We start from the raw sequence: 26225 nt of genomic DNA, 5'->3' as shown, positions 1-26225 counted from the left end.
TCAACTCTGACATCCTCGTAGGGATGAAGAGGAGAAGGAAGAGGATGAAGATGATGAGGAAGAGGAGAAGGAAAAGAAGGAAAAGGAGGAAGAAGAGGACCAGGGAATGAAAAAGAAGAGGAAGAGGATGAGATCTATAAAGACATTCTCTGGCCTGTGTTTCTTGTGGGCTGAGCATGCATTAAGTACCTAGTGTGTACCTGGCAGTGTGTGTGTGTGTGTGTGTGTGTGGAGAGAGAGAGAGAGAGAGAGAGAGGGAGAGAGAGAGAGAGAGAGAGAGAAAACAAGAGAGAGAGAGAGAACAAGAGAGAGAGAGAGAGAGAGAGAGAGAGAGAGAGAGAGAGAGAGAGACGAGAGAGAGAGAGAGAGAGAGAGAGAGAGAGAGAGAGAGAGAGAGCCTTACTGCAGTTGGGAATCAGCACCTGTTCTACACCCCTGGTTGCATCTTAGGGAGTGGCTGGGATTCAGGTCAAGCAGTCTGTCCTCCAGGAACTTACACTCTCCCTCAGCATCAGCCGGCAGCCCTGAGCCTTCCAAGCCCGGCTGGAGAGGCTCCTTCCTACCTTTTAGAGGTAGAAGTGGGAAAATGAGATTATAGGTAAACTGAGGACTGCCCTGGGGATTTGGGCAAAGGGAAATCCAGAAGAAGCCCCTTCTTCCATCCCTGTCATTTCCACAGGAGGTGTTTCATCTCCTCCCCCACCCCTGGTGATTCCCTACTTTTAGCTGACACCAGCTAACTCCCTAAATGACCTTGGGCTTCCCCTCCCCTTCCCAAAGCTCACTTACTTCTCTGTAAAATGGGTTCTCTCCCTTCTTCCCCAGGAGGGGTGTTGGGAACATTTTGTTACCCCAAGCATCCTCCGTGAGGGCCGGCCCCACCTGCTGGGTGATCTTGAGTCATGTCACCTCCAGGGCCTCGTCTCCAACGTGAGGGGGCTGGATTGTATCATTGCCGAGGTCCCTTCCGGCTCTGACATAGCTTTAATCTATTCTAAGGCCCCAAATGATATGGAAATTTATGTAAATTGCCCGGCTCCTCTTGAACTTTGGGAAAGGGGAGTGGGGAGGAGGACTTTGAAGGAAGAGAGATTTCCAAGTGGAGTTAAGCCTCGCTAAGCCTCCCAGCCTAGTAAGGCTCAGTCCCTGCCTGCCTCAATCCCTATGTTGAGATGCTGGGATGGAGGGATCCTGAATCCATCTTCCCATGGGAGAGAACAGCAAAGACCCCCCCAGAGAACCAGGCTCACATCTGCTCTTGTCTGCCCCATCCACCTGGAAGTTGTTTCTCTCCCCCAACTCCCCCAGGATGCAGTAGGGCTTGTGTGTGAGCTGGGAAGGGACATGAAAAGACCAGCTGGACTCTTACCTGGTCCAGGAAGCCTTTCCTTTCCAGCCTAAAACTCCACCCCAGGAGAGAAATGGTTTAAATCATTTTCCTGGCCTGGCACTGAGTCCTAAAGACCACCAGAGAGCAAGACAGTCTGTTTGGTATCATATCCGCCGGTGCTTAGCAAAGCACCTGGCACATAGTAAGCCTTTAATAAAAGGTTTTTTTTTCCTGTTTACTTGTTTATTCGTCACCGTCCAATACAACCTACACAAGTTTAACCAGAAAAAAAAAAACTAAGACAGGAATGGGGATTAGTGTCTTCAAGTATCAGAGAGCAGAAGCAAATCTTATAGACTCAATGTCTAGGATTGAATCTTCAGAGACTTAAAGCCAACCCAGCATTCCCCCAGTAGGGAAACTGGGGCCCAAGTGGAAGCGAGAAAGAGACAAAAGCAGGGATGGGTGGGGGGTTCCTGACAGTGAGAATCCCTGCCTTCATGGGATTTCATTTGACTCTCATTTTTACCAAAAAAAAAAATTAAGAATTTTGACAAATTTCTCAAAGAAAGGAACTAAGTTCTCCAAAGTGACAAAGGTGTAGAAAGCAAAACCAGGATTTGAACTTGGGCCCCTGACTCAGGAGTCAGGACTCAGTCTGCTACCCTAAAATGATCAGTTCTATTTGAGATGTTGAATGGGCAGTGGAGACATTTAGGAAATGGTGTCCCAAATGCAGCTGGGGATACAAGTCCGGAGCTCAGAGGAGAAGCTGGGCTGGAGACAGGGATCTGAGGATTTCCCAATAATTTCCCAAGAAGTAGTAGTTTGTCATGGGACAGAGTATAAAGGGAGGAGACAAGAGGGTCCAGGGTAGAACCTTAGGAAATATCCACGTTAAAAGGCTGGGAAGAACACAGAAGAAGGACCAGATGGTGAGGAAAGAAGTAAACCAGGAGAGTGGGTTATCTCAGCCAGCATTTGAAGAAAGAAGGGTAACTAGGAATATGGGGGATGGTTTTGGAATGGAAAAGGTGGAGTCATTAGCTTTAGAAAGATCAAGGAAGCTGAGAAAAGGTCATTAGATCTAGTAGGTTAGGAAGTTCCTGTTCATCTTTGAAGGAGCAGATCTTCAAGCACTTCAAGGAAGTATAATAATTTATTAAGCACCAACTGTATACAAAGGCTTTTGCTCAACGCAAAGGTTACAAAGACAAAAATGATAGGTTTTCTTTTTTGTCATCCTGTCATACGGTGTGGGGACTGGAATGTTCACGGCTAAAACTGATACAAGTTAGAATATAAAGGGTCAAAAAGGGGGAGATGTCAGTCTAGGAGGGAGAAATTCTTATGAGGTTGGGGAAAATTGGGAAAATCCTCAAGGAAAATGGGAGGCCTTCAAAGTAGAGTGAGATTTCAATAATTAAAAATGAAGAAAGTGTATTTCAGGTATGGGAAAATGACCATGGCTGGGGGTGGGGAGGATTTCCATGGGGGAAAGCAAATGCACAGATTTGGGAGAGAACAGGAAAAATTTGAGCAATAGCTGGTCATTCACTTTGTCTGAAACAGGGATTGTGAATAAGGCCCAGCAGAAAACAGAGTGGATGGGGCAAAATCTAAAGCAATAGTATAATTATGGTTAGAAGTTAAGAGGGAGCTGTGACCTGACCTAGGAAATATGCTGGGTTTTAACCCCACAAGAAATATAAAATGAATGAAGGTATATAGCCTACGAACCAGAAAATAAAATTCAAATAGAAGAAATGTAAAACAACAATAGTAAAAAAAAAAAAATCTCAGAAAAAGCACAGTAAAAGAAAGTAAATAAAAATAATTTGGAGAGGAGGCAGGAAAAGAAAATTTTGAACCAATCACTTAAATGGGTATGGAAAGAAAAAGGACAAATGAGAAAGAGAAATAGATAACTAAGGAAATGAGAAGTAAATGGGAATGGGGAGAAGATAGTCTCTGGAGATAGCGTAATATCAAAGTAGTTTAAAGAAAACTAATTGCAAAGGCAAAGTATGAATTTTGAGGAAAAATAATTTTTAAAGCGTTACTACAGAAGCAAATGAAAAAAATATGAACCTAACAATCATAACATCAAATGTTAATGGATAATAAAACAAAAGAGAATGACATTAGAAACCTAAAGAAACAAAATCCATTGGTCTGTCGTATACAAGGAACATATTTAAAAATTAGAGACATATAGAATCAAAATGAGAAGCTGGAACAAGATCCACCATGCATCGGATGAATCCCAGAAAACATCAGTTATAATCATACTATTTTTTTAAAAGGGAAAAATTAAAAGTCAAAATATGAATAGAGATAATCAAGGAAATGGCATTATGCTTAAAGGAACCATAAACAATGTAGCCATGGTGATACCAAAAACATGCATCAAATGGCATAGTGGGTAAATTCATAAAAGAAAAGTTAACTACATTTTAAAATGTATAGATAGTAACATAATAATAATAATAACCCAAAATCTATAGATAGTAATATACTACTAATAAGAAGAAGAATAATTTAATATTCTATCAGAATTGGATGAATGTAACAGAAACATAAATAAAAGGGGAAATATGGAATTGAACAAACTGATAAGGAACTTGATGCTGAAAGACTTATGACATATTCTGATTGGGAATATTAAATAATACATTTCTCAACCCACAAAGAACCCTTTATAAAAAGCAGATAATTTGCTACAGCACAGAGAAATTATAAAGAAAGGTAAAAATAAAAAAGGAAGCAATACTAAACATATTTTTAAAATTCACTACTAGTAATTAGTATAGGTAGTATAGGTATCAAAAGATATAGACCTAAGTGAAGATTTAATAATGACAGATTGAATAATGAATGGATTACAGAATAAATCATAGGAATAATTAGTAATAATGTGAAAGAAAATGATAATGATAACATACAAAATTTATGTGATACAGCTAAATCAGTACTAGGAGGAATAATTATATCCCTGAGAATATATAAATATATAAAAATAACAAATAGAATACATTTCTGAGAAAAACAAAATAGTAAAAGATAGGATTAATGAACTAAATAAGAAATAGTAGAAAATTAGAAAATATACAAATAAAGCACACAATAATCACAAAGTAGAAAGAAATTGGAAAATAAAAAAGATATAGAACTTATAAAGAAAATTAAAATCTGGTTCTTTGAGGGGGGAGAAACAAAATAAATTATAAAGCTTTGGTTAACCTGATTAAAAAGAAGAGATAAATCAAATGAACAAACTATCTAGCCCTCACTTCAAGAATACATTAACTTTCCCCCAACTACTTTACTGCTAGGTCCTATAGACCAACAGTATCTAGAAGGTGAATGAGTCAGAGTTTCACAAATTCCTTGAGCCATGAGAGACTGAAGGGGAAGGAGGAAAGAGGGAGTTGGGACAATGCCCTTAGAGACTCCATTCTGGACTATCTGGACATGGAACAGAAGGATGGTCCATAGTTATTGTTTAATTAATGACCATATGTGATGGGTTGTGGAGATCATCAGATTGTGAAGCCAAGTTGTTGATCAAGTTCGAGCAAGATATGAGTAAACTGTATTTGGCCAAAGGAACAAAGAATGGATTAAGCCTAAATCATACCTAGAGGCTGGTGAGACTGACAATCTCACCGTTTCTCTGCTACCTTCTCCAATCTTGGAGCAAGAGAAACTCTTCCCTTTAACACTTTTTCCTATTTATCTCTGTTTTTAACTACTTCTATTTTATTTCGTTTTTTTCTACTACTTGTTCACCATTTCCCCATCTAAATGAGTGGGAGGCAAGCTCTTGTCACCTTTGACAGCTAAAGCAGTCAAATTTTAGGAGTTTTATTTCCTTAATTAGAAGTTGTGTGGCTTGGTAGTTAGGGAACTGACCTCAGAATCAGAAAGACTGTCTCTGTCACATATTGTCTCATTTCTGCTGGAAAGAACCTAAATTCCTTCTCCACTCTGACCTTTAAGCTTGATCTTGCCTTCTCAATGGTGTCTCCTCCAGTGTCCGGACTCTATGAAGTAGATACCCATGGGTACTCCAAAGCATCTTGGGTCCTGCCATCTGCTTCCTGATGTGCCCTTAAGACTTCAAGTTCTTTCCATTTACCCTGCAGCTGTGCCATCCCACATATGATATCTCCCCAAATGAAAGTGTGAACTTATTGAGAGTAGAAACTTTAAAAATTATTATTATTATTATCCCCAACACTTAGCAATGTTCTCTCTGTATGTGTGATACTGAGCAAATTACTTAACTTCACGATGCCCCCAGATAGCTCTGTAAGATTATAAAGGTCAAAGTAGCAATCTTCATAGATTGCTCCTCAGGAGTTCCTTGGGGAAATGAGATCACGCAGGTGGGGTGACTCCTTTGAATGGCTGTCTTTGTCTCTAAAACTGTCAAGATGAGCAGGATGGTGGAGTAAAAACCTGGAAAGATTTCTATGAACTGATACAAAGTGAAGCAAGCAGAACCAAGAAACCACTGTACACAGTAACAGCACATTGTGCAATGATCATTTGTAAATGACTTAGCTATTTTTAACAATACAATGATTCAAGACAAAAAGATTTATGATTTAAAAAAAATACTATCCATCTCCAGAGTAAGAACTGATACAGTCTGAATGCAGATTGAAGCAAACTTTTTTTAGGTTATTTTTCTTGTGTTTTTTTTTTTAATTTAGGTGGGTGCTTTCTTTCACTACACGACTAATAAGGAAATATATTTTACTTGACTACATATGTATAATCTATTGAAATTGCTTGCCTTTTCAAGAATAAAATAGGGGAAGAAAAGGGAAAGAATTTGGAGCTCAATATTTTAAAAAAATGAACATTAAAACTTGTTTTTACATGTAATTGGAAAATAATAAAATTTGACAAGAAATAAATCTGTTGAGCCTGAGCTCTGGCTACTGTCATGTGCAGTACCCAGAGGTCAAATATCCTAATTCTCCCATGGCATGGACATCATAAAATGAACTATTGAAGGGGAAAGATATCCTTCTTCTGCTTTTCCTCTTTTTTTCCTAGCTCCAAGAAATGCACCTGTTGTCTTTTTTCTGTTGTGTGTTACTTGTTCTTATTAATTTCAATGTTGGGGAATGACCTCCATAGACACTACCATGAGCCAGAAGCCAGGATAGTAGGTGAGATAGTATGGATAGTCAGCCTGGCATGAAAGTTCTGAGGAGTTAGGGTACCTAAAAGTCAAGCCTGAGCTGGAGAGTGGACTTGGAATTAGGACTGTGCTTTAGCCAAACTATGCTATGAACCCAATTCTCTTTTCCTCCCCTGAGCCTAAGGTGGTACAAAGGACAAGATGGCGGTGGAGGAATTATGCCTTCCACAGGTTGAGAGAGTAAGTTGTGTATCTGTGATTATACCTTCTGAAGTAAATATTTCTGTGTAAAAATTAATCTGACTGCTAGAGACTAATGAAACTGGAACTACCCCCTGTATTTGAGGGAACAACCTCAGTGGTGCTGGAGCCACTTGGATCAAGCCTAGATACTCCCAAATCCCAAAAGTACTGGAGAATCCTAGGGGAAAACTAAAATCAAAGTTACTTAGCCTCCCAGATGGTGAGAATTATGGTTGAATCACTATTACAGAGTAATTAAATAAGTTATAAAGGAACTACCAAATGAAAAAAAAAAAGAAAAAAAAACTCTAGTCCAGAAAGATTTATAGAATAATTCTATCAAACTTTTAAAAAATAATACTTGTGCTACAGAAATTATTCTTAGAAATTGAGAAAATACTTTATTAAACTTATTTTATGAGAGAGATATAGTTCTAATACCTGAACCAGGAAGGGATAAAATATAGAAAGAAAACTATAGGCCAATAAAATTAATGAAAAGTAATTTGAAAATGCAAATGAAATTCTGGCAAAAAGACTATAATAATATTTCCAAATAATTACACATGTGGTCAAGTTGGATTTATATTAAGAATACAAGGGGGTTAAATATTAGGAAAACAATGTATTGTCTTATGTTAAAAAACAAAAACATATCAAACCATATGATTATATCAAAAAGCAGAAAAAGCCTTTGATAAAGTAGAGCCTTCATTTAAGCTAAAAACCTCTACAAAGCATAGGAATATAAGAAAATCTGATTAAAAATATACAAAACAAAAACTAGTATCATACATATTGTTTCCACACTGTTACTTGACATGGTTCTAGGAACTCTTATAACAAGGGTGATGAAGCTGAGCATGATGTTGAACCATTTCCATACATGTTTTCTGACCCCAAAAGGGCATGCTTGACCAGATTCTCCTAGTTGATCTCTGATTCTGATCTGAGTGGTTTCTCTAGTTGGGTGAGAGAAGAAAGGATGCTATGTCAGTGATGATTTGTTGTTCAGTTATTTTTCAGCTGTGTCTGACTTTTTGTGACTCCATTTAGCAAAGATACTGAAGTAGTTTGCTATTTCCTTCTCCAGCTCATTTTACAGATAAGCAAACTGAGGCAGATGAGATTAAATAACCAAAGTCACACAGTAAGTATCCAAGGCCAGATTTGAACTCAGGAAGATTGAATTTTCCTGATGCCAGGTTTAGTGCTTTATGCACTATGGTACCACCTAGCTGATTCTCTCTCTCCCTCTCCTTCTCTCTTTTTTTCCTTCTCTCTCCCCCTCTCTTTCCCTCTTTTTTTTTCTCTCTCTCTCCCTCCCTCCCCTCTGTAACAATGATATCCAAGACAAAAACAAAAGTTCTATATATGAGAGATTGTATATTAGCAGCCTCTTTTGTAGTAGGAAAGAGCTGGAGACAAAGTAGATGTCCATTGATTGGGCAGATAGCGAAATTGTGGCACATAAATATAATTGGCCACATCACAGGATCATAGATCACAGGCCTGAGAAATTAGTAAATCCATCTCCTTCATTTGACCCAGGAAGGAGACAAAGGTGTGAAGGAACTTGCCTAGAATCATCATGTTAACAAGTGCCTAAACAAGGATTTTAATCTAGCTCTTTCTGACTCCAAGTCTAGTATTCTATCCATTGTATCCTCTAAAAAATAATGACTATAAAAAAGCAACAGTGAATATGATGAATGTTTAGGGAAGCAGAAGAAAATGTATGTGAACCGATGCAAAATGAAATGAGCAAAATCAGGGGGAAAATAGGCACAATGTAAATAGAAGGAATCACTTCCACCCAAAAACCCATTAAAATCAAACATTACCACAATTATAACGACCAAACCTGGTCCCAACGAAGAGCTACGTAGGACAAGACATCTCCCTCCCTTCTTCCAGTGGAACACTGGATATAATGTCGGGCTTTGTTAATGTATCGGTTAGTTTTGCTGAGCTACTTTTTTTTTATTAATTTAATTCTTTGTTACCAAGGGGCCAGGTGAGATGTATCGGGAAAGGTAGTTGATGTAAAAACCAAAGCTGTCAATAACAGTGTAAAACACTTTAAAAATAAGTCAGTTCTGGAAGGATGCCCGACTCCTTTCTGCCATTCCAGAATCTGATAGACTTCCACGGCCAAGGGCTGGGAAGAAGCCGGGAGGACAGAGAAGAGCCCAGGAGACCGACGATGAGAACAAAGAGCTAGGGGCAGAGGCCTGGGTAACCCTAACCCTCCTTCTGAGCATGAGTCACCAGAGCCTTCGCCAGGAGATCACGCTTGGCTACAAGCTAAGGAGAAAAATCCAGCCTAGGGCCAGGTGATAAGGTCAGAGAAGAGCAGAAATTCCCCCGGCCCAGGGAGATGCTAGGTCTTGGGGAGTTGGAGACTCCTCTCTGGGGGATTTCTCTTTTCCTCAGCTCTTCCCTCTTTCTGCTTGGCCCCAGAGGGCAGAAGAAGGTGGGGGGGGGAGCCGGAGGGGGAGAGGGGAGGTGAAGGCAAATTTCCTGCTAGTGAGACCTGTTCCAAAGTAGAATGTGCTGCCCCAGGAGGTAGAGGGTCATAAGGGACTTCCCAGGAGGGAAGTGTGGGGGATTGCCCAGGCTGCAGGACAAACTTAGAAGGGGCTAAAAGGGCTCGGGCTCAGTCCAAAGGCTTCATTGCTCTCCAGCTGAAGAGAACTGATGCCGGTGGGGATGATGCCCAGGGGCAGCTGAAGAGATCCAGGGATAACTGTCCCTCAGTGCCCAGGGGGAGGGAGCACCCTGCATTGGGACCAGCAGCCCTTGGGCTGCATCTTTCTCACAGAACTCACAGAACCCTGGCTCAGCCTGCTTTTGACCAAGATTTTCCCCCTTCAACAACCCAGACAATAATCATCCAGCCTCTTCTTGAAACCCTGCAGTGACAGGGAGCTCACTACCTGGAATGGATCTCATCATTCAGGACTTCCTGATGTCTAAACCTAAATTGGTCTCTGCAATCTCACCCCCCTTGTCCTGTCCTCCGGGGCCAAGGAGAGCCAGGGTACGCCCTCACACACACTGCAACCCTTCCATCGGTTCACACAGGTGACTATCAGGCTGTCAGTCCCACCCCCATCCTCTGTTCCTCAAGTGAAACATCTGTTTCTTCAACCAATCCTTATAGCACATTTCTCCCCTCCTCTGTATCAATGACCTTGTACTGAACCATTACATCAGATGAGGTGTGAGTTGGCCAGAGGGCAGAGTTTCTCATCTCTCTGTTTCTGGAAGCTCAGAAATCCAAGACTCAACTAGCATCTGGGGGCTACTGCTTCAGTTTGCAGTCCACTGAGATCCCCAGATCTTTTCCAGACAAACTGCTACCCAGCCAGCCTCCTTCCCACTCCCCTTTTGCTTTATTTTGTGAAGTTAATTTTTTTAATCTAAGTGCAAAATTTTGCATTTATCTTTACTGAATTCATTTTGTTAGACGCCATCAAGTGCTGTCTCGTGATTTCTTTTTGCATGTTCCAAAGCACTTTGGATTGACGATCGCAGCATCCCCCTGAACATCAGAGCATCAGAAGCACACAACCGAGCTTCTGCACTCGTGTCTAAGCACACATCTGTGGATGCACCCGTGGGATTGTGCTTGTGCACATCAATGCTTGGAGAGCTTCCCTTTCTCCCCTCCTCAACTCAGATTTCTCCCTCCCCATCTCCTTCATCCTCGTGTCACACGAAGAGCTGGCCTTTCCCCTATTAAGAAAGACCCTCCACATGCCCAAAAGAGCCCTGTCCATCACATTTCCTCCAGCAGATTGCTTCTCTCATCCTCCCTCACTTACGGCTTCCTTTGCTCTTTGTCTACTGGATACTTCCCTGTTGCCTTCAAACATACCCATACCTCTCCCATCCTCAAAACCCCTCCCATGATCTTTCTATCCCACTCTTGTTCCATCTCTCTTCTGTCCTTTTTGATTAAACTCCTTTTCTTCCTTCAAGGCTCCCCTGAGGAGCCACCTTCTCCCCGAAACCTTCCCCGATTCCCCCGGCTGGTCTCATTTTTGCTGTCTTCAGATTTCCTTTGTCCGGCTTTCTCCTTGATATTCCATAACATTCTACCTGCATTTCCTTTTCTGGGTTCTTCCAGAACGGAAGCTTCTCGAGGGCAGAACTTTATGTGTCCCTAGTACCTTGTGCCCAATAAGTGATGGACAAAGCTTGAATGGAATGGCTGAAAACTGAGGGGAAGGGAGTAGGCCCTGGGTGTTGGAGGGCAGCTGAAATCAGATAGAGGTAGTTCTCAGATCTGCCCTTCTTTCCTCCCCTACCTCCTTCCTCTCCCCTTTTCCTTTCCCCTCTCTTTTCTGTTTCCTGTTTCACCTTTCTTTGGATCTTCCAGGGCCCCCATGCATTCGTGTAACTCCGGTATTACAGAAGCTCACCCTCCTGTCCCCCCCTCCAAACTCCCCAGAAACCAGGGCTGGAGCAGGCCCCCAGCACCTTGAGTGGGCCCCGCATCAGGACCGAAGCCAGAATGCACACCCTAAGTCTTCTCCCCACTCCAAACCTTCCAACAGCCATGCAGCAGATACAAGAAGGGTTATCTGTAAGCACACGGTTCCCCTCCCAACATTAACCTTCCCTTGGTATCATCAAACACAAATTTCTCCCCCGACCCCTGCTTCTATCCCAGGACACTTCCTGCACAGCTGGAGTTATTGCCACAGTTTCCTGTAGCAGGGAGGGGTTCTTTCCCACTTACTTTCTAGTTATTTGCTCCCCCCACCCAAAGGCTAGAGAGATGGATGAGAAGGGACATCCCCTCCCCTCCCCCTGCAGAAGGGCAACAGTCGATTTTTGCTCTGAGTCCCATGGAGAAGCCAGCTCTGAACACTAGGATAGGAAGGTCAAGAAGAAGATGTGAGGGAAACAGGGTATCAGCTGTCTCGGGCAGAGAGCCCAGGACACACGGGAGAAAGGTGGGGGAAGGGGTAGAGGGGAAGCAAGAAAATGAGAGGAAAAGACGGAAGGAAGGAAGGAGAGAAAGAATGAGAAAGGGAGAAAAAAGGACAGAATAAGGAGATAGAGAGATATGGAGGAAAGAAAAGGGACAGAAGAAAAGAGGAAGAAGGAGGAAGGATAGAGGGAAGGAGAAAGAGCTTGGAGAGAAAGCCAGGAAAGGAGGGAGAGATGGTAGGAAGAGGAGAAGGTAGGAAAAGCAGGGAACCTGGGGAAAGAAGGAAGGAAAGACCAAAAAAAGGAAAGGGAGGGAGAGAAATAAAAACAGGAAAGGAGGAGCAGATGAGAGAGAGAAGTGAGAGGAGAGAAGGATGGAGGAAGTCCCAGAAAAGGAAAGGGAGGAAGAAAGGGAGAGATGGTGTCAGAGGGAAAGGGAAGGAGGGAGAGGAGAGAGAGAGAAAGACACCAGGGAAGCAGATCCATGGCAGGAGAAATCGAAGATGCAGGTGGAAGGAGGAAGAAAACAAACCTAGAAAGAGGGAGAGGAGGGGGAAGGCCGACGAGCAGAGAGGGACGCACGGGGGCTTTCCGAGCAGAGCCCAGGCCACGTGGGCCCGGAGCTCTGGCATCGGGCCCCCGCCTCTGACCCGGACTTGGGAGGAGGGGCCGGGCTACTCACCTGGCCACGGCGCGCTCCGCCCGCGGGCTGTGCGCCTTGTCCAGTCCCAGGCGCGTGAGGATGGCGCCGAGCGCCAGCAGGGCCACGACCCCGCACACGCTGTAGACCGCTACGTGGGCCCGATCGCGAGTCGGGTTGGGTCCAGCGCCGCCGCCGCCGCCCGGGCCGCCGTCGGGGGAGCCCCCGGACGAGCGCGGAGAGCCGGTCTGCAGCCAGCTGGGCGTGTCGTAGTTGGAGCAGCGGCTCTGGTCCAGGCGGCGCGGGGCGTCCCGGCAGCAGAAGCGGTAGCCGCACGTCCCGCAGCAGTAGTGGTAGGGCCCCGTGCTGCAGTTGAACGGTGGGTCCCACTGACCCATCACGTCGTAATAGCCCAGGCAGCGGTCGCCGCCCGCCCCCGGGGGCTCGCTGGGCACCGCCAGCGCCTGCTCGGGCCTGGGGCTGGGGCTGCCGCCCGCACCGGGCTTGGGCTCGCCCTTGTCCTGAGCCTTGGTCTCCACGGGCGCCCGGGCCCGCGTCCGGCCCGACGCCAGTAGCAGCAGCAGCAGCAGCAGCAGCGGCAGCGGCCCGGGGAGCGGGCGCCAGGGCGCCGCTCTAGCCATGGGCATCCCCCTCGCCTCCCGGTCTCCTCCGGGAGGCCGCCCGGACCACACTAAGAGCCCCCCCGCATGGCGCCCCCGTCGCGCCCCTGCCCGGAGCCCCGGGAGGCCGCCAGGGTCGAGCCACTCGCTCACTCGCCTCTCCCTTCTCCTTCGCTCTTCGCTCCCCACCTCGCGGTGCTCTTTGGTCCCTCAGTTCTGCTCTCCGGCTCCACCTTTCCTCACCTTCCTCCTTCCTCTCCCTTCTTCCTTCCTTTCCCTTTTTTCTGTCTCCTCTCTCCCTCTTTGCCCTTTCTTGGGATCCCCCAAGTCTTCTCCCCGTCCCCCTTTTCCTTTCCTCCTCTCTCCGCTCTCCTCACTCTTTTCTCCCGTCCTCTTTCCACTTTCTCGCTCTCTCTCTCTCTCTCTCCCTCCCCTCTGATGACCGTCTAACAGGGGCCACGGTCGGGAGATAGGATTGGCCGGGCCTGACGTCCCGAAGATCCCCTTAGGCGGCCCCCCATGCTAGAAGCCTCTCACTTCGCTCTCTCCGCTCGCCTTCCTTCCTCGCTGGCGCTGGCGGAGACACTGAGCGCTTCACACCCGGGAGGGAGGAGAGGGAGAGAGGGAAGAGCAGTGGGGAGGAGGAGGAGAAGGAGGAGACAGGAGAATTGAGTGAAGACAAGCGACTCCCTCCTCCTCCCCTCCCCGGGAAAGGAGGGGAGGAGAGGCTAGAACTTGCCGGGATGTAGACTCAATACTAGCTCAATACTAGCGAGCTCCGGGGATGGAGCTGTCCAGCAGCACTGTGGGACAGCCCCGTGGGAACGAGCCGCTGGAAGCTTGGCTCGAGGGGTGTGTGTGTGTGTGTGTGTGTGTGTGTGACAGAGAGAGAGAGAGAGAGAGAGAGAGAGAGAGAGAGAGAGAGAGAGAGAGAGTTCCAAACAGAAGCCTGCGGCTAGCTCCTGGGGGGCTCAGCGTTCTGTGCTCTAAATACTCTAGACTTCTCTCGCTGCCATTTCCAGCCCACCTTCTCCGGGCTCAGGCTGGCTGTCCCCCATATTGGAGACAGCCCCTCCCAGCTCGTCCTTTTCTGGTGAAGTTCAGAGAATGGGAAAGATGGGGAGGTTTTCTCAGAGATCCCCGTGGCCCTAGTAGCTGGTACTTCTCCTACCATCCCCAATCCCCTCCAGCCTTTCCCCTTCGGTATAGGTATTCAGGGAAGACTCTCAAGATCTCTAAAGATCCTACAGCCTGAACCCTCTCTCTGCTGTGGTTACTGTGGGTGGTCTAGTCTTGGATTCAGGAGATCTGGTTTTCAATACATTCACACTTTTGCCTTCTGGGGTGTGTGATCTTCGAAACCATCTCACCCCAGAGTTTTCCGTTTCTTTTCCTATAATGTGGAAACAACAATTATTGTCAGGAAAAGGGAGCTGTGAGGAAAGGATTTTTAAAATGACAAGACCTCCAATGTTGGAAATTTACTCATGCATATGTTTTGTAAATAAAAAGTATAATAATAATTTTAAAATTACAGGAACTTGCTTGATTTTCCTAATTCTAATCCTTGGTTCTGAGGCAGCATTTCCCTATCTGTGTTTGACAGTGGCCTGTTTTCTTCTTATGAAACAAAAAGAAGGTGCTGGATGATCTCTCAGCTCCCTTCTAGCTTTGACCTTCCCTGTTCTAAGCTCCCTCCCAGTTCTGATATTGTTTTCAGACCCCCCTCCCAGCCCTGACACTCTCTGTTCTAAGACCCTTCCCAGCTCTCACATCCCCTGTTCTAAGCTCCCTCCCAGTTCTGACATTTTCTATTTTCAGACCCCCTCCCAGCCCTGAAACTCTCTGTTCTAAGCTCCCTCCGAGCTCTGTTCTGAAGCCTTTCTCCATTTTTTTTGTTCTGAGGTCCTTTCCAGGGCTGATATTTTCTATTCTAAAGTCCCCCCAGCTCTGCCATCCTGGGTCTAAGGTCCCTTCTAAGTGACATTCTGTGCAACCTCCACTCACGAGCCAAACACCCCTCTGGGAAGCCCCGGCATCGTTTCTCAGACGAGGCTGCATTACCTGAAGCGTAGGAGCTGAGGAAGCCCTGGCACTTTGGAAGGGTTTTCAGAAAACAAAAATCAACAGAGGGAGGGGAAATCTTCTGCTGGGCACTGTCCATAGTGACCACCCAGATGTCAGCACGGTACACTCAGACCGGAAGAGGCACAAGGACAGTCAGTGGACTGAAGAGAACCAGTACCTAGCGAAGGGAGGTTTGCCAGGGCTAACCCTTGCTCTGTACACTCGGCTGATTGTCACCATCTGGCTCACCCAGGGTGGCTTCTCCAGCCAGGGCTGACCTGCCAACAGGCAGAAACTTTCTGCCTCAGGTTGGTGAGGACCCTTAAATTGGCTCCGAATGAGAAGAGTCCCTCCTCCCCCTCCCCAGCACTGTCCCCTGCCCAAGGAGAACAGTCCCTTGGGAAATACTGCAAACACACTAGCTACCACAGCTTTTCCTACCGCCCAGGATCCTTCCAGTGGGACAAGGATGGTGGCCAGAGGATTCTGCCCTTGTCAAAGGGTGGTTTTCATTGGCCCTCAGCTTCAGGATCTCAGATCATCGATGGGGAAGTCATGCACCATGGGTCTAATTTCTTCATCCATCAGTTATAATAAATGCGTATTTATTTTGGGAGACAAGGTAGTGTGTGCTTATTATTTACATGTAAATGTGTACAAACACTCCTCGTGACCTGTGGGCCGGGTCATCCCCTCCTCACCTGCTCAAGCTCCGAGGACATACCCAGCCCTAGGGGAAGCCTGTCCCTGCTTCCATGCTAAGGAAGGGGGTGTTGATCGCAAGATCCAGAACTGGAAAGAACGTTAGAGACTCTCTAGTCCAACCTCCTTTGCACAAATGAGGAGACTGAGGCTCAAAAAGAGTGAAGGATTTATCCACTATCACACAGGTCATAAGTAGAAGAGCTGGGATTCAAACCCAGGACTCTGGGCAGCCTCAGCCCTTCCTCTCTCCCTTGGCAATAACTCTAAGAGGAGAAGGCTCTGGGACACTGAGCCATAATTACCCAGAAGCATGCAGGACTGTATATGTAGAATTCTGACCCCAATCATCCCTATCTCTTAACCCCCTAAATCTTCTCTCCCCAACCCGGTCTCATGTAAATCCCTTCACTTTCTTCCTTCCCTCAAATTTAATCCTTCTTTACTGCATCCGACTTACTCCCTTCTGAGCCTGGAGTAGAGAGCGCTTTCTGTTATTCAGAGCCCTCTCTCTGTGACTCAGCCAGAGTGACCCTAGAGACCTTGGTCCCTGGAAGAAGAGTGAGCTTTCAGGCCAGTACTTAAGGCAGCTGGCCTACCGTGGGGTGAAAGCATTGATCTTGGATTCTAGTCCTGCCTCGATTCTTAGCGTGTGAGTTGAGGCAAGTTACTCCCCCTTCCCCCCCACCAGTTTCCACTTATGTAAAATGAGGGGATTGGACTCCAGAGTCCTTTCTAGCTCTGCCATTCTCCGATCTAGAGGTTTGTGTTTGGTCCTCGAGGTATTAAGGAGGCTTCTTGAACAGGAAAACAACAGGGTCAGACTTCTGACGAGTCCTCGGTCGCCTATTAGGCACTGAGGCTGAGATGAAGTGGAGTGAGACTTGAGGCAGGGGAGTTATTACAGAAGGGTAGGCTGGAGCAGATAAGAGCCTTGATGAGGGTGGGTATGTGAATGGAGGGAACAGGGACAGATGGGAAATGTGAAGATAGAATCAACCAGAGAGCGGGAGAAGTGGAGGGGAACTTGGAGATGGCGAGCCTGGCGGGATGGCGGCACCCTTGACGGAAATAAGGAAGTCAACGAAGGGCAGGTTGGAGAGGAAAGAGAGTGGATTGTCTGGACTGCAGAACCGGAGATGCCCGTGGGACCAGTCACTTAGGAACATCTAATAAGCAACTAGCCGTGTGGGACTGCGGCGCCCAGAGAGGGGAAGGCTGGATTATTAGATCTGGGAATTGTTGGCATAAAGTCAATAAAGAAGTCTTCGGTCTTTAGCACAAATACAGATTTCATTAGCTTTTAGAGCCCTTGCAATCTGCTTCCAGCCTGCCTTTTGGGCTGATGACAGGGCTTTCCATTTTGTAATCAGATACCTTCCCCTGCTCTTCCCCCAGAGCACTCTCTTCTCCTCCACCATATAGAATCTCCTCCTTTTCTTCAAGGCTCCGCTCAAGGATCACCTCCTCCATGAAACCATTCCTGCCCCCCTCAGTTACTAGGGTCCTTCATCCCCAGACGACTTCGGATCTATTCTGTATTCATGTCTGTGTGTTTCTGCCGTTTCCCCTCGATGGAGCAGGAGCTCTGTGAGGGCAGGGGTTATTTTATTTTTGTCTTTCCATTTCCAGTGCCTGGAAGATTGTAGGATCTTAATAAACGATTGCCTAATGAATAACGTCCTTCCCGGCTCTGATTGGTTTTTCCCTCTGATCTTTTCCAGCTCTAATTTTAGGAGAGAAGGACATAGAGGTGTCAGCCAAGTCAGCTCCGACTGAGCCACGTCCCCAGGCCCCAGATTTGGGAGCCAAACCCTGACTCGTCTCCCTTTTCTGCCGTTCCACAGATGAGGGTTTGTTCAGCGCGGGTGTTCCCTTCACTGAGATGGGTTCCGGCCCTTCTCTGTCTTTGCGTGGCCAAGAAAAATCCCTCGTCTTCTGGGCATCCCATCAGATACCCAGATACCCAGAACGAACATCACCATGGCGGGCAGCGGGCTGTGCATCTGGAGACTTCCGACTCAAAGAGCCCCAGACTTAGGATGGGGGCACTCAGAGTCAAGCCGAAGGGCTGCCATTTAGTCATTGTTTGGGCTTTAGCATCATCCTCTCCAAAATGAAGGGCTTGAACAGGCTCGTTTCTGAGGTCCCTTCCAGCTCTGACATCCTTTAGTCTATTCTAAGGTCCCAAATGATATGGAAATCTATGTAAATTGGTCTATTTCCTGCTGAACTTTGGGAAAAGGGATTGGGGGAGGGCATGGAAGGAAGAGAGATTTCCAAGTGGAGTTAAGCCTTGTTAAGCCTCTGAACCACTAAGGCTAGTCTGCCACATCCCTTTCTCTGCCCAATCCCCATCCCGAGATGTCTGACTTCCACAGGGAGCTTCAATTCACCTCCCTGTGGGACAGAAAGGCAAGGGCCCCCAAACCCCTGAAAAGAGGGCTCAGATTTGCTCCTGCCCAACCCCCACGTCTGGAAATTGTTCTGTCCTATTGGGCCTTCCAAACCCTCTAGAATGCCAGGGAAAGAGGAGCCAGGTGACCCTACTAAATATATTGCTTTTTATTCCCTCTGAGACAATTGAGGTTAAGTGACTTGCCCAGGGTCACACAGCCAGGAAGTGTTAAGTGTCTGAGGTCAGATTTGAACTCAGGTCCTCCTGACTCAGAGCTGGGGCTCTACCCCATCTATTGCTTTTTAAAAGTTGTTTCCATGATGCCTTTATTCCCAGTGTCTAGCACGGTGCCTGGCACATAGTAGATGTTTAATAAATGCTTGTAAATTGATTAACTCATCTCCCTCCTTTCCACACAATCCTAGCCTCTTGTTCCAGATATTACCCACTAGTGAGAATTGGTCATGTTTATCCTGGAAAACAAGACCCTTTCCCTCTGCTCCTCAGTTTCCCCTGCTAGAAATGAGGGCTGCTCTAGAACACTGAGGTCCCTTTCCCTCCTGGATCTGTGCCCCCTGTACGATAATCCAGCAGGGTCATGCGGCTGACTTTGAGGGGATCGCCCTGGAACCTTGATGTCCTCGTGCACATGGTGGAGAGGTCAAAGCTGGCCCGGAGCAGACCTGACAGGGCGGGGTGAGTGCTCCAGGGAGGCACGTTTAGGAGGGACTCACCAGGAGGACAAGACCCAGCCACTCTCTGCATTTGGCAGATTATGGAATCGCTGTCGACCTTTCGCTAACCGCTGCCCCAGGAGAAATGAGCACACCAACTCAATTAGGTTCAATTTGCCGATCATTTAGAGGCCCCGAGCACTCGGCAAAGATACTGAGCCGTTTGCCATTGCCTTCTCCAGCTCATTTTACAGAGGAGGAAACTGAGGAAAACAGGGCAAAGTGACTCCCAAGGTCACACAACTAGTAAGTCCCTGAGGCTGGATTTGAACTCAGGACTTCCTGATTTCTGACCCGCTGCCCAGGGAGAATATAAGGGCCGGAATGAGTCATGAAACGAGAAAAGTCTCCAGTAAAACTGGTTTGAGAAAAATCAGCCCCCTCTTAAAGGGCCTTCCGCCATCATCCTTTGATTGGACAGACTCGGGCTGGGAAGGGAGGATGGTCAGAGGATGAATGGGGCCAGGGGGAGACACCAAGGCTGAGCCAGTGGCCCTAGGGACGGCCTTTAACAGAAGCTCCCTCTTGGCTGGCCCGAGGAGTCTGAGAAGAGGGAGGACGGCCAGCTCCTGGAGCCATCCAAGGGGAGGGAACCTCTTCTCTGGGAGACGCAGCAGGTGCAGCTTCCTCCAAGGTCTCCACCGCTTCTTGGCCCCAGAAGGCAGAACTGGCAACGTGGGTGTTTAAGGGGAAGGTAAGAACTCTCTACCTACAGAGCTGTTCTAAAAGACGTATGGGCTGCAGGGGCGGGTGGGGGCTTCCAGCCAGGTGGATGGGCCTCCTCCAGGTGAGGCTTCCTGTTCAGTAAACTCAGAGGTTCTGTCTTAGCCTCCTCTCAACAAAGCTCCCACTTCCCACTTCCTCTAAGGGACTTCCAAGCAGGGTGGGGATTGCCCAGGCCACAGGACAGCTCCAGGAGGCTCATGGGGGGCTGGAGGGCTGGGACTTGGCCCCTGACCTCAGGCTGAGAAGACCTGGGGTCTGTGGGGAGGGGACTTGGGAAGCCGACTGAGAGTCAGGGCTGCCTCTCTCCATGCCCTGGGGAGGAGGCTCCCTGCACTGGGGCCAGTGCCCCTTGGGAAACATCTTCCTTGCAGAACCTCAGAGCCCGAAGGGAAGCCTCCTGGTCCGGCCTGTTTCTGAAAGGCTTACCCTCTCCAACAACCTGACAAGGTATCATCCAGCCTCTGCTTGAAGCCCTCCAGGGAGAGGGAGCTCACAACCTGCAATGGTTCCCATGTTCAGAAGGATTTCCTGATGTCACAGTTGAATTGCACATCTTCCCCGTCCTCTGGGGCCAAGTGGAACCAGGCTAAGCACTCCTGTACTGCAACTCTTCAGAGACTTGGAGGCAGCCCCCAGAGCTTTTTTCTCCAGGATAAACATGCTTATTTGGTTTGCTTTTCTTTTTTTATTGTTTTAGCTTCTCTGGTTATATGTGTATGCTAACTTTTTAAATACACATTTCTTAATGAATATATTGGGAGAGAAAAATCAGAATAAAAGGGAAAAACACAAGAGAAAAAAACAAAACAAAACAGAAAAAAGAAGTGAACGTAGCATGTGTTGATTTATTTTCAGTCTCCTTAGTTCTCTCTCTGGATGCAGAGGCCATTTTGGGTCCAAAATCTATTGGGATCGCTTTGGATCACGCTGAGAAGGACCACATCTTTCATAGGTGATCATCGCACATTGTTGCCGTTACTGTGTACAATGTATTCCTGGTTCTGCTTGTTTCGCTCAGTGTCGGTTCATGTAAACCTTTCCAGTCCTTTGTATAATCAGCCTGTGCATCATTTTTTATAGAGACTAATATTCCATGACCTTCATGTACCAAACTTGTTCAGTCCTTCCCCAACCGATGGGCAGCTACTCAGTTTCCAATTCTTTGCTACCACAAAAAGCTACTAGAAACATTTTTCACAAAACATGGCCTTTGCTGTCCCGTTAGCCCTTCGCCAAGGGATACTCTCCAGCTGGTCCACGTCCTTCTTAAACTGAAGCCCTTGGGTGGGTAGAATGCCAAATCAAGAGTGAAGAAGATGAGTTCAAATTCTGCCTCAGACATTGGCTTGGCTGTGTGACCCCAGGCAAAACATTTAAGCTCTCTGTTTTAATTGCTCATCTGTAAAATGGGGATAGTAACTGCACCTATTTTTCAAGGTTCTTATGAGGATTGCATGAGATGATATTTATAAAATGCTTTGCAAATTTTAAAACTATTGTTATTATATGTTATATAAATAACACACATTGTAACACTTTATTATAATAAATACTATATTATATACATTACATAAAATTTATAATTGCTATATACATAAACATAAACATATACATAAATGCATTCAATTAAATATTTATATTTAAATTATAATATATAATTACGTATGTATCATATAATATTCTGGTAAACAATATATTCTAATATCCCATGTAAATTTATATTCTGAATATTGTCTACAAATGCATATCTAAGTTAGGTTATTGTGTATAATATCATGTTATTTGTGCTGACTGTTTTTATCAATAAATCATCTGACCCCGGGGCTCCAGATTCACCTGCTGAGGTCAGAATACACTCTCTCTCTCTCTCTCTCTCTCTCTCTCTCTCACACACACACACACACACACACACACACACACACGCCTCCCCATAAGCCCAGTCGCTCCCCACAATCCAGAGCCCAGACTCCTTGGTATTTAATCATTGGGGACACGCTGGGACTCCTTGGCTTTCTCCAGGTGTTGGGTATTTTTCTGCACGGACGCTTCCTTGTGACTTTCCGTTAGATGGTAGAAAGGCTGATTTTTGGTGCCTGAGGGAAGGTTCAGTGCCTGGCACACAGTAGGTGCTTAATAACTGCTTTGTGATTGACCGACTGAGGTTGCTCCTCAGCCTCAGTGTTCCAGTTTCCTTCCTTCCTTTGTCTGGGGGCTACCTCAGAGGACGGGGCTCATGCAGATTGGGGGGCACCTGTCTGGAGCCGGGGTCCCCCAGCCCCCATGGGTTCCCACAATGCCTCTGTTTATCTCCCTCTGGAAGGGGGGGCATGTGGGTTTGTCTGTGGGCTCCGGGTGCCCCCCCCAGCCGGCCTCTCTGGGGGGAGGGTCTCTGCCAGGTCGGACCCCAGGGAGGGGCAGGGGAGGAGGGAGGCTCGGCCCGAGGAGAGAAGGGTGGTGGCAGCCTCTGAGTCTCCGGGGCACAGGCAGCGTCCCTTCAGCTTTGCTTCCCTGTCACAGGAGGAGGCTAATGAGGCCTGACACGGCCTCCCCAGCTCCCCCGCCCCTCCTCCCCGGTGCCTGCTCCGGCTCCCCGGGGCTCCTGACAGGAGAAGGCCCAAGGACGGGGCCTGCCCTCTGCTCCTCCACAGGATCACAGAGGCTCAGTGCTAGGAGGGACCTTGGAGGCCACGGGATCCCACCTGTCCTTGAGCAGGGCTCCTCACCACCACGTGTCCCACAAAGCCTCAGCTGACCTCTGCTTGAAGTCTTGTAGTGATGGGGAACTCATTACCTTCCAGGTAGCCCATCTCAGTGCGGGACAGCTGTGATTGTGGTATCTCTGGATGCTGCAGTGAACCTCCTCCCCCCGCCCCCCGTCCCTCTCGGATCCCCTCCGCCATCTGGACCCTACCGTCCTTTAGCATCCCTTCCATCCCCCACCACCCGAAAAGACACAAAATGGTGCTTGGAAAGACATTGGAATTTTTATTTCCTAGCATCTCTGGCTCAGAGGACCTGAGTTCAGATCCTGCTACTGGCTGCCTATGGGACTTTCCCCTCCCCACCAAAAACAAGACCCCAGCAATTACTTTGTGTATGTCATTTGTTCTCTCTGTCTACCTGCTTATCTATCTATCCATCCACCCACCCACCATCCATCCATTTATCTCCAAACATCCACCATTCATCCATCTATCTATCTATTTATCTATCTGTCTGTTCATTTGTCCATCCATCCATCCATCATCTCTTACATCATCCATCAATAACCCATCCCTCATTGTCCATCACGATTATTTCAGTTCTTTACTTGTTGTTGTCCATCCATTGTCCATTTTCCACCATATCATCCAACACATCCATCATCCGCTTTCTTTTCCTTTTTTTTTTTTATCTATCACACTTTTTTTTTTTCATCTATCTTATTTTTTTCTTCTTCCACCATATCCCTTTTTCTTCCTCCACCCTTTTTATTTCCCCTTTCCCATTTTTATCTATCCATCTTCTCTTTTTATCCATCCATCTTCATCTATTCATCCATCCATCTACTTCCCCCTCTCTAACCTTTCTCCATCCATATTTCTTTCTCTTTTTACCCTCCAAATTCCTTTCATAAAACCCCACACAACAACCCTTTCACAAAAAACTACCCCCCCCTTTCCCCCGGAAACCGCCCCACCTGAAAAGGTCTCCCCCCCCCCAAACCCTTTTCTTATTTCCCGGCCAAAACCCAAAATCTAAACCCCCTCTTCCCTCTCTCCCAAAACCACAAACCCCACTTTCCCCGGGAAAACCAAAACTCTCCCCTTCTTCTCATCGGCAAAAACAACACACTCCCACCCTTCTCCAAAATCTTCCCCTCCCTCCAAAACCCCAAAAAAACCCACCCCCCCGGCAAAAACCCCCAAAAAATCCCACCCCCCCCCAAACCCCCTTTCCTTTATCTTCCTTCCCTCCCCCCCACCCCCCTACCTCCCCCCCGCCCCTCCCCAACCCCCCACTCCCCCAAAACCAATCCGTCCCCAAAACCCCCCCCCCTCCCCCCCCTCCCCCACCGCCCCGCCCCACCCCTGCATCCGCCCCAAAAGCCCCCAAAAAACACCTCCCCAAAAACATGCAAAACCACCCTAAAACCACACACCCCTCCAAAACCCCCCCAAACCCAAAAAACCACCCCCCTTCCCCCAACCACCCCCAAATACCCAAAACCCTTTAAAAATAACCACCCAAACAAAACGAAAAACAAAAAACTGAAAATCCCCCCCAACTCCCGAAAACCTCCCCAAAAGAAAAAAACGCTTGAAAACTTTCGCCAAAAACATCCATCACCCCCAAAGCCCCATTATCCCGTAAAATGGAACTTGTACCGCCCAAAAACAAAACAAAAATAATAATCAATCTCCGGCCAAAACCACCCATTTCCCTCCCCACCCCAAACCCAAAAACCCGTCCTACCAAAAAACAATTCCGTCCCAAAACAAAACAAAACAAAAAACACAAAAAAAAAACACAAAAACAAAAAACAAAAACAAAACACAAAAACAAAAACACAAAACAAAAATACAAAACAAAAACACAAAAACAAAAAAAAACACAAACAAAAAACACAAAACAAAAACAAAAAAAAAAAAAAAAAAACACAGAAAACACAAAAAAAAAGAAAAAAAACACAAAACACAAAAAACAACTGAAAACCCAAAACTTTAATCTTTAAAAGCAAAATTTGGAAATAGATAATTTAAAATTTAAACCGTCCCCCTCCCCCTTTTTTCCCCCCTTTTCCAATCCCCCCCCCCCTAAAACCCCCAAACAAACCCTTTCCCGCCCCGCCCATCCCCTCCCTCTAATGAAAAAGCCCAGCCCGCTCCAAAACAAAACCCCATCCTCCCACCCCCCCCCCACCTCCCCTACAACCTTCCCCCCCCCAAAACCCCAAAACCCCCGGCAACCCAAAACCACTCCCCCCAAACCTCCGCCCCCAAAACAAAACCAAAATGTTTTCCACCGGGAAACTTCCTCTCCCAAAAGAAAACAAAGAAAACAAAAAATACAAAGGGGCCCTCCACTCCCCCCCAAAGGTAAAAAAAAAAGAAAAAAAGAAGAAAGAAAAAAAAAAAAAAACAAAAAAAAACAAAAACCCCCCCACACTTTCCAACCGTTTAACTTGCCGGCCAAACCCCCTCCTTGGGCAAACGCTTCACCCTCCCCGAAGCCCACCCTTCCAAAACCCCTCCCTGCCCAAACCCCCCCCACCCCCCCACCCCCTCCCTTTAACCCCCCCCCCCCCGCCCAAAAAAACAACCCCCCCCCAAAAACACCACCCCCCCTCTCCCTCTCCCCGCAACCCCCGCCCCCCCACCACATCCCCCTTTCCAAAACCCACCCTGCCTCCAAAACACCGTTGTCCCTAAAACCCCTGGGTTCTTCTCTGAGCCTCTGTTTCCTCCTCTGACAAATGAGGAAGGGGCTCAGGTGACCTTTGGGGGCCAAGAGAGACTTGGCTCTGGGCATGAGAGGAGATGATTTAGGACCCATGACAACTAGAACTTACATTCTTGGGGCTCAGGGGTCGGGCTTGAGGTCACCCACCAGCAACAACCGTCCTCAGTGCCTTTAAAAATCTAACATGGGTTGAGTCCCCAGGACGGCATGGTTTCTGCTCCTTTTGATCCCAGTCCTGGCATTGGAGCAAAAATGTCTTGGGTTGATCTGTGCAAATGGAGGGACTGGGCAGTGTGAGCGGGGTGCTGCCTCGAGGGGCTCCCGGGTGGGTGTCAGAAGGGGATTATGGACCCCCGGGCCCACCCTCCCCAAACCCGCCTCAGAAAGTGTCCCCATTGGGAGGGGCTGCAGCACCTCAGGTTGGCCTTCCGGGCCCCCTGTCCAGCCATCTGGCTCCCTCAGCCCGGCAGGCCCGATGGGGGCGCCTAATTTTCTTGGGGGAGGGAGGGGACTTGCTCCCCTCACGATGGAGGCAGGGGGGTTCCCCCCCCCCACGACCCACCCACCCTCTGTCCAAAAGGGACTCATCACCGAGGCGGGTGGGAGGCCGCCCAGCTGAGCTGGCTGAGCTTTAGCTTGGTTCCACAAGCAGGCTCCTGGTGCCACCTGGTGGCAGTCTGTGGTTTGGATGGGGGGGGCAGATAATTGGCCCCCGCTCTGCCCCCCCTCCACCCCTGCACCCCCATCCCACACTCAAGGCCCAGAGGTCGGACCCCAGCTCTGTTCCGGGGCTGCTCACCTCCTGCCTCCCGTGTGACCTTCAGCATCTCACATAACCTTGGGAGGAGGGGCAGGTTGAGGTTTCAGTGTCTGCTCCATTCTGAGGGGCTCCAGAACCACCGAGAAGGAGCACTGAGTGCGGAATCTCTTCCCAGGCCCATGAATGCAAACTGAAGTCCTCCTTGTCCAGTCAACCAGTGTCCAGGGAGTCCTCCCCTGAGTGCCCCAGACAGTGCTCGGCGCTGGGGGGACAAAGTCTCCCCTGGAGAGAATCAGAATCTGAGCTAAAAGGTCCCACCTAATCCCAGCATCGGAGTCATCCCTACAGAGGAGCGTGGTTTAAGGGAACAGCCACAAGATTAGGGGATGACCATCTCTGAGGGCCGGGGCTCTACTCAACAGTGAGGTGACTCAGGCAATCCCAATAGCCTTGGGACGGAG

The 26225-nt window shown here is 47.5% G+C and overlaps 1 protein-coding gene across 1 annotated transcript in view; it reads right to left on the bottom strand.

Annotated features, from left to right (window-relative positions):
• The window catches only part of SHISA8 (shisa family member 8), a 30324-nt gene extending 16756 nt beyond the window's left edge, over nucleotides 1–13568 (bottom strand). Inside the window, exon 1 of the mRNA XM_031940113.1 lies at nucleotides 12358–13568. Within this exon, the coding sequence (XP_031795973.1) occupies nucleotides 12358–12962 (605 nt within the window). The 5' untranslated portion in view covers nucleotides 12963–13568. The remainder of the gene's footprint in view (nucleotides 1–12357) is intronic.
• Nucleotides 13569–26225: the final 12657 nt, after the last annotated feature.

The sequence above is a fragment of the Sarcophilus harrisii genome, chromosome 5 (genome assembly GCF_902635505.1).
Source record: "Sarcophilus harrisii chromosome 5, mSarHar1.11, whole genome shotgun sequence".
NCBI classification, from domain to species: domain Eukaryota; kingdom Metazoa; phylum Chordata; class Mammalia; order Dasyuromorphia; family Dasyuridae; genus Sarcophilus; species Sarcophilus harrisii.
The sequence above is the reverse complement of the archived record's forward strand: the minus strand, read 5'-3'. Positions and strand labels throughout refer to the sequence as shown.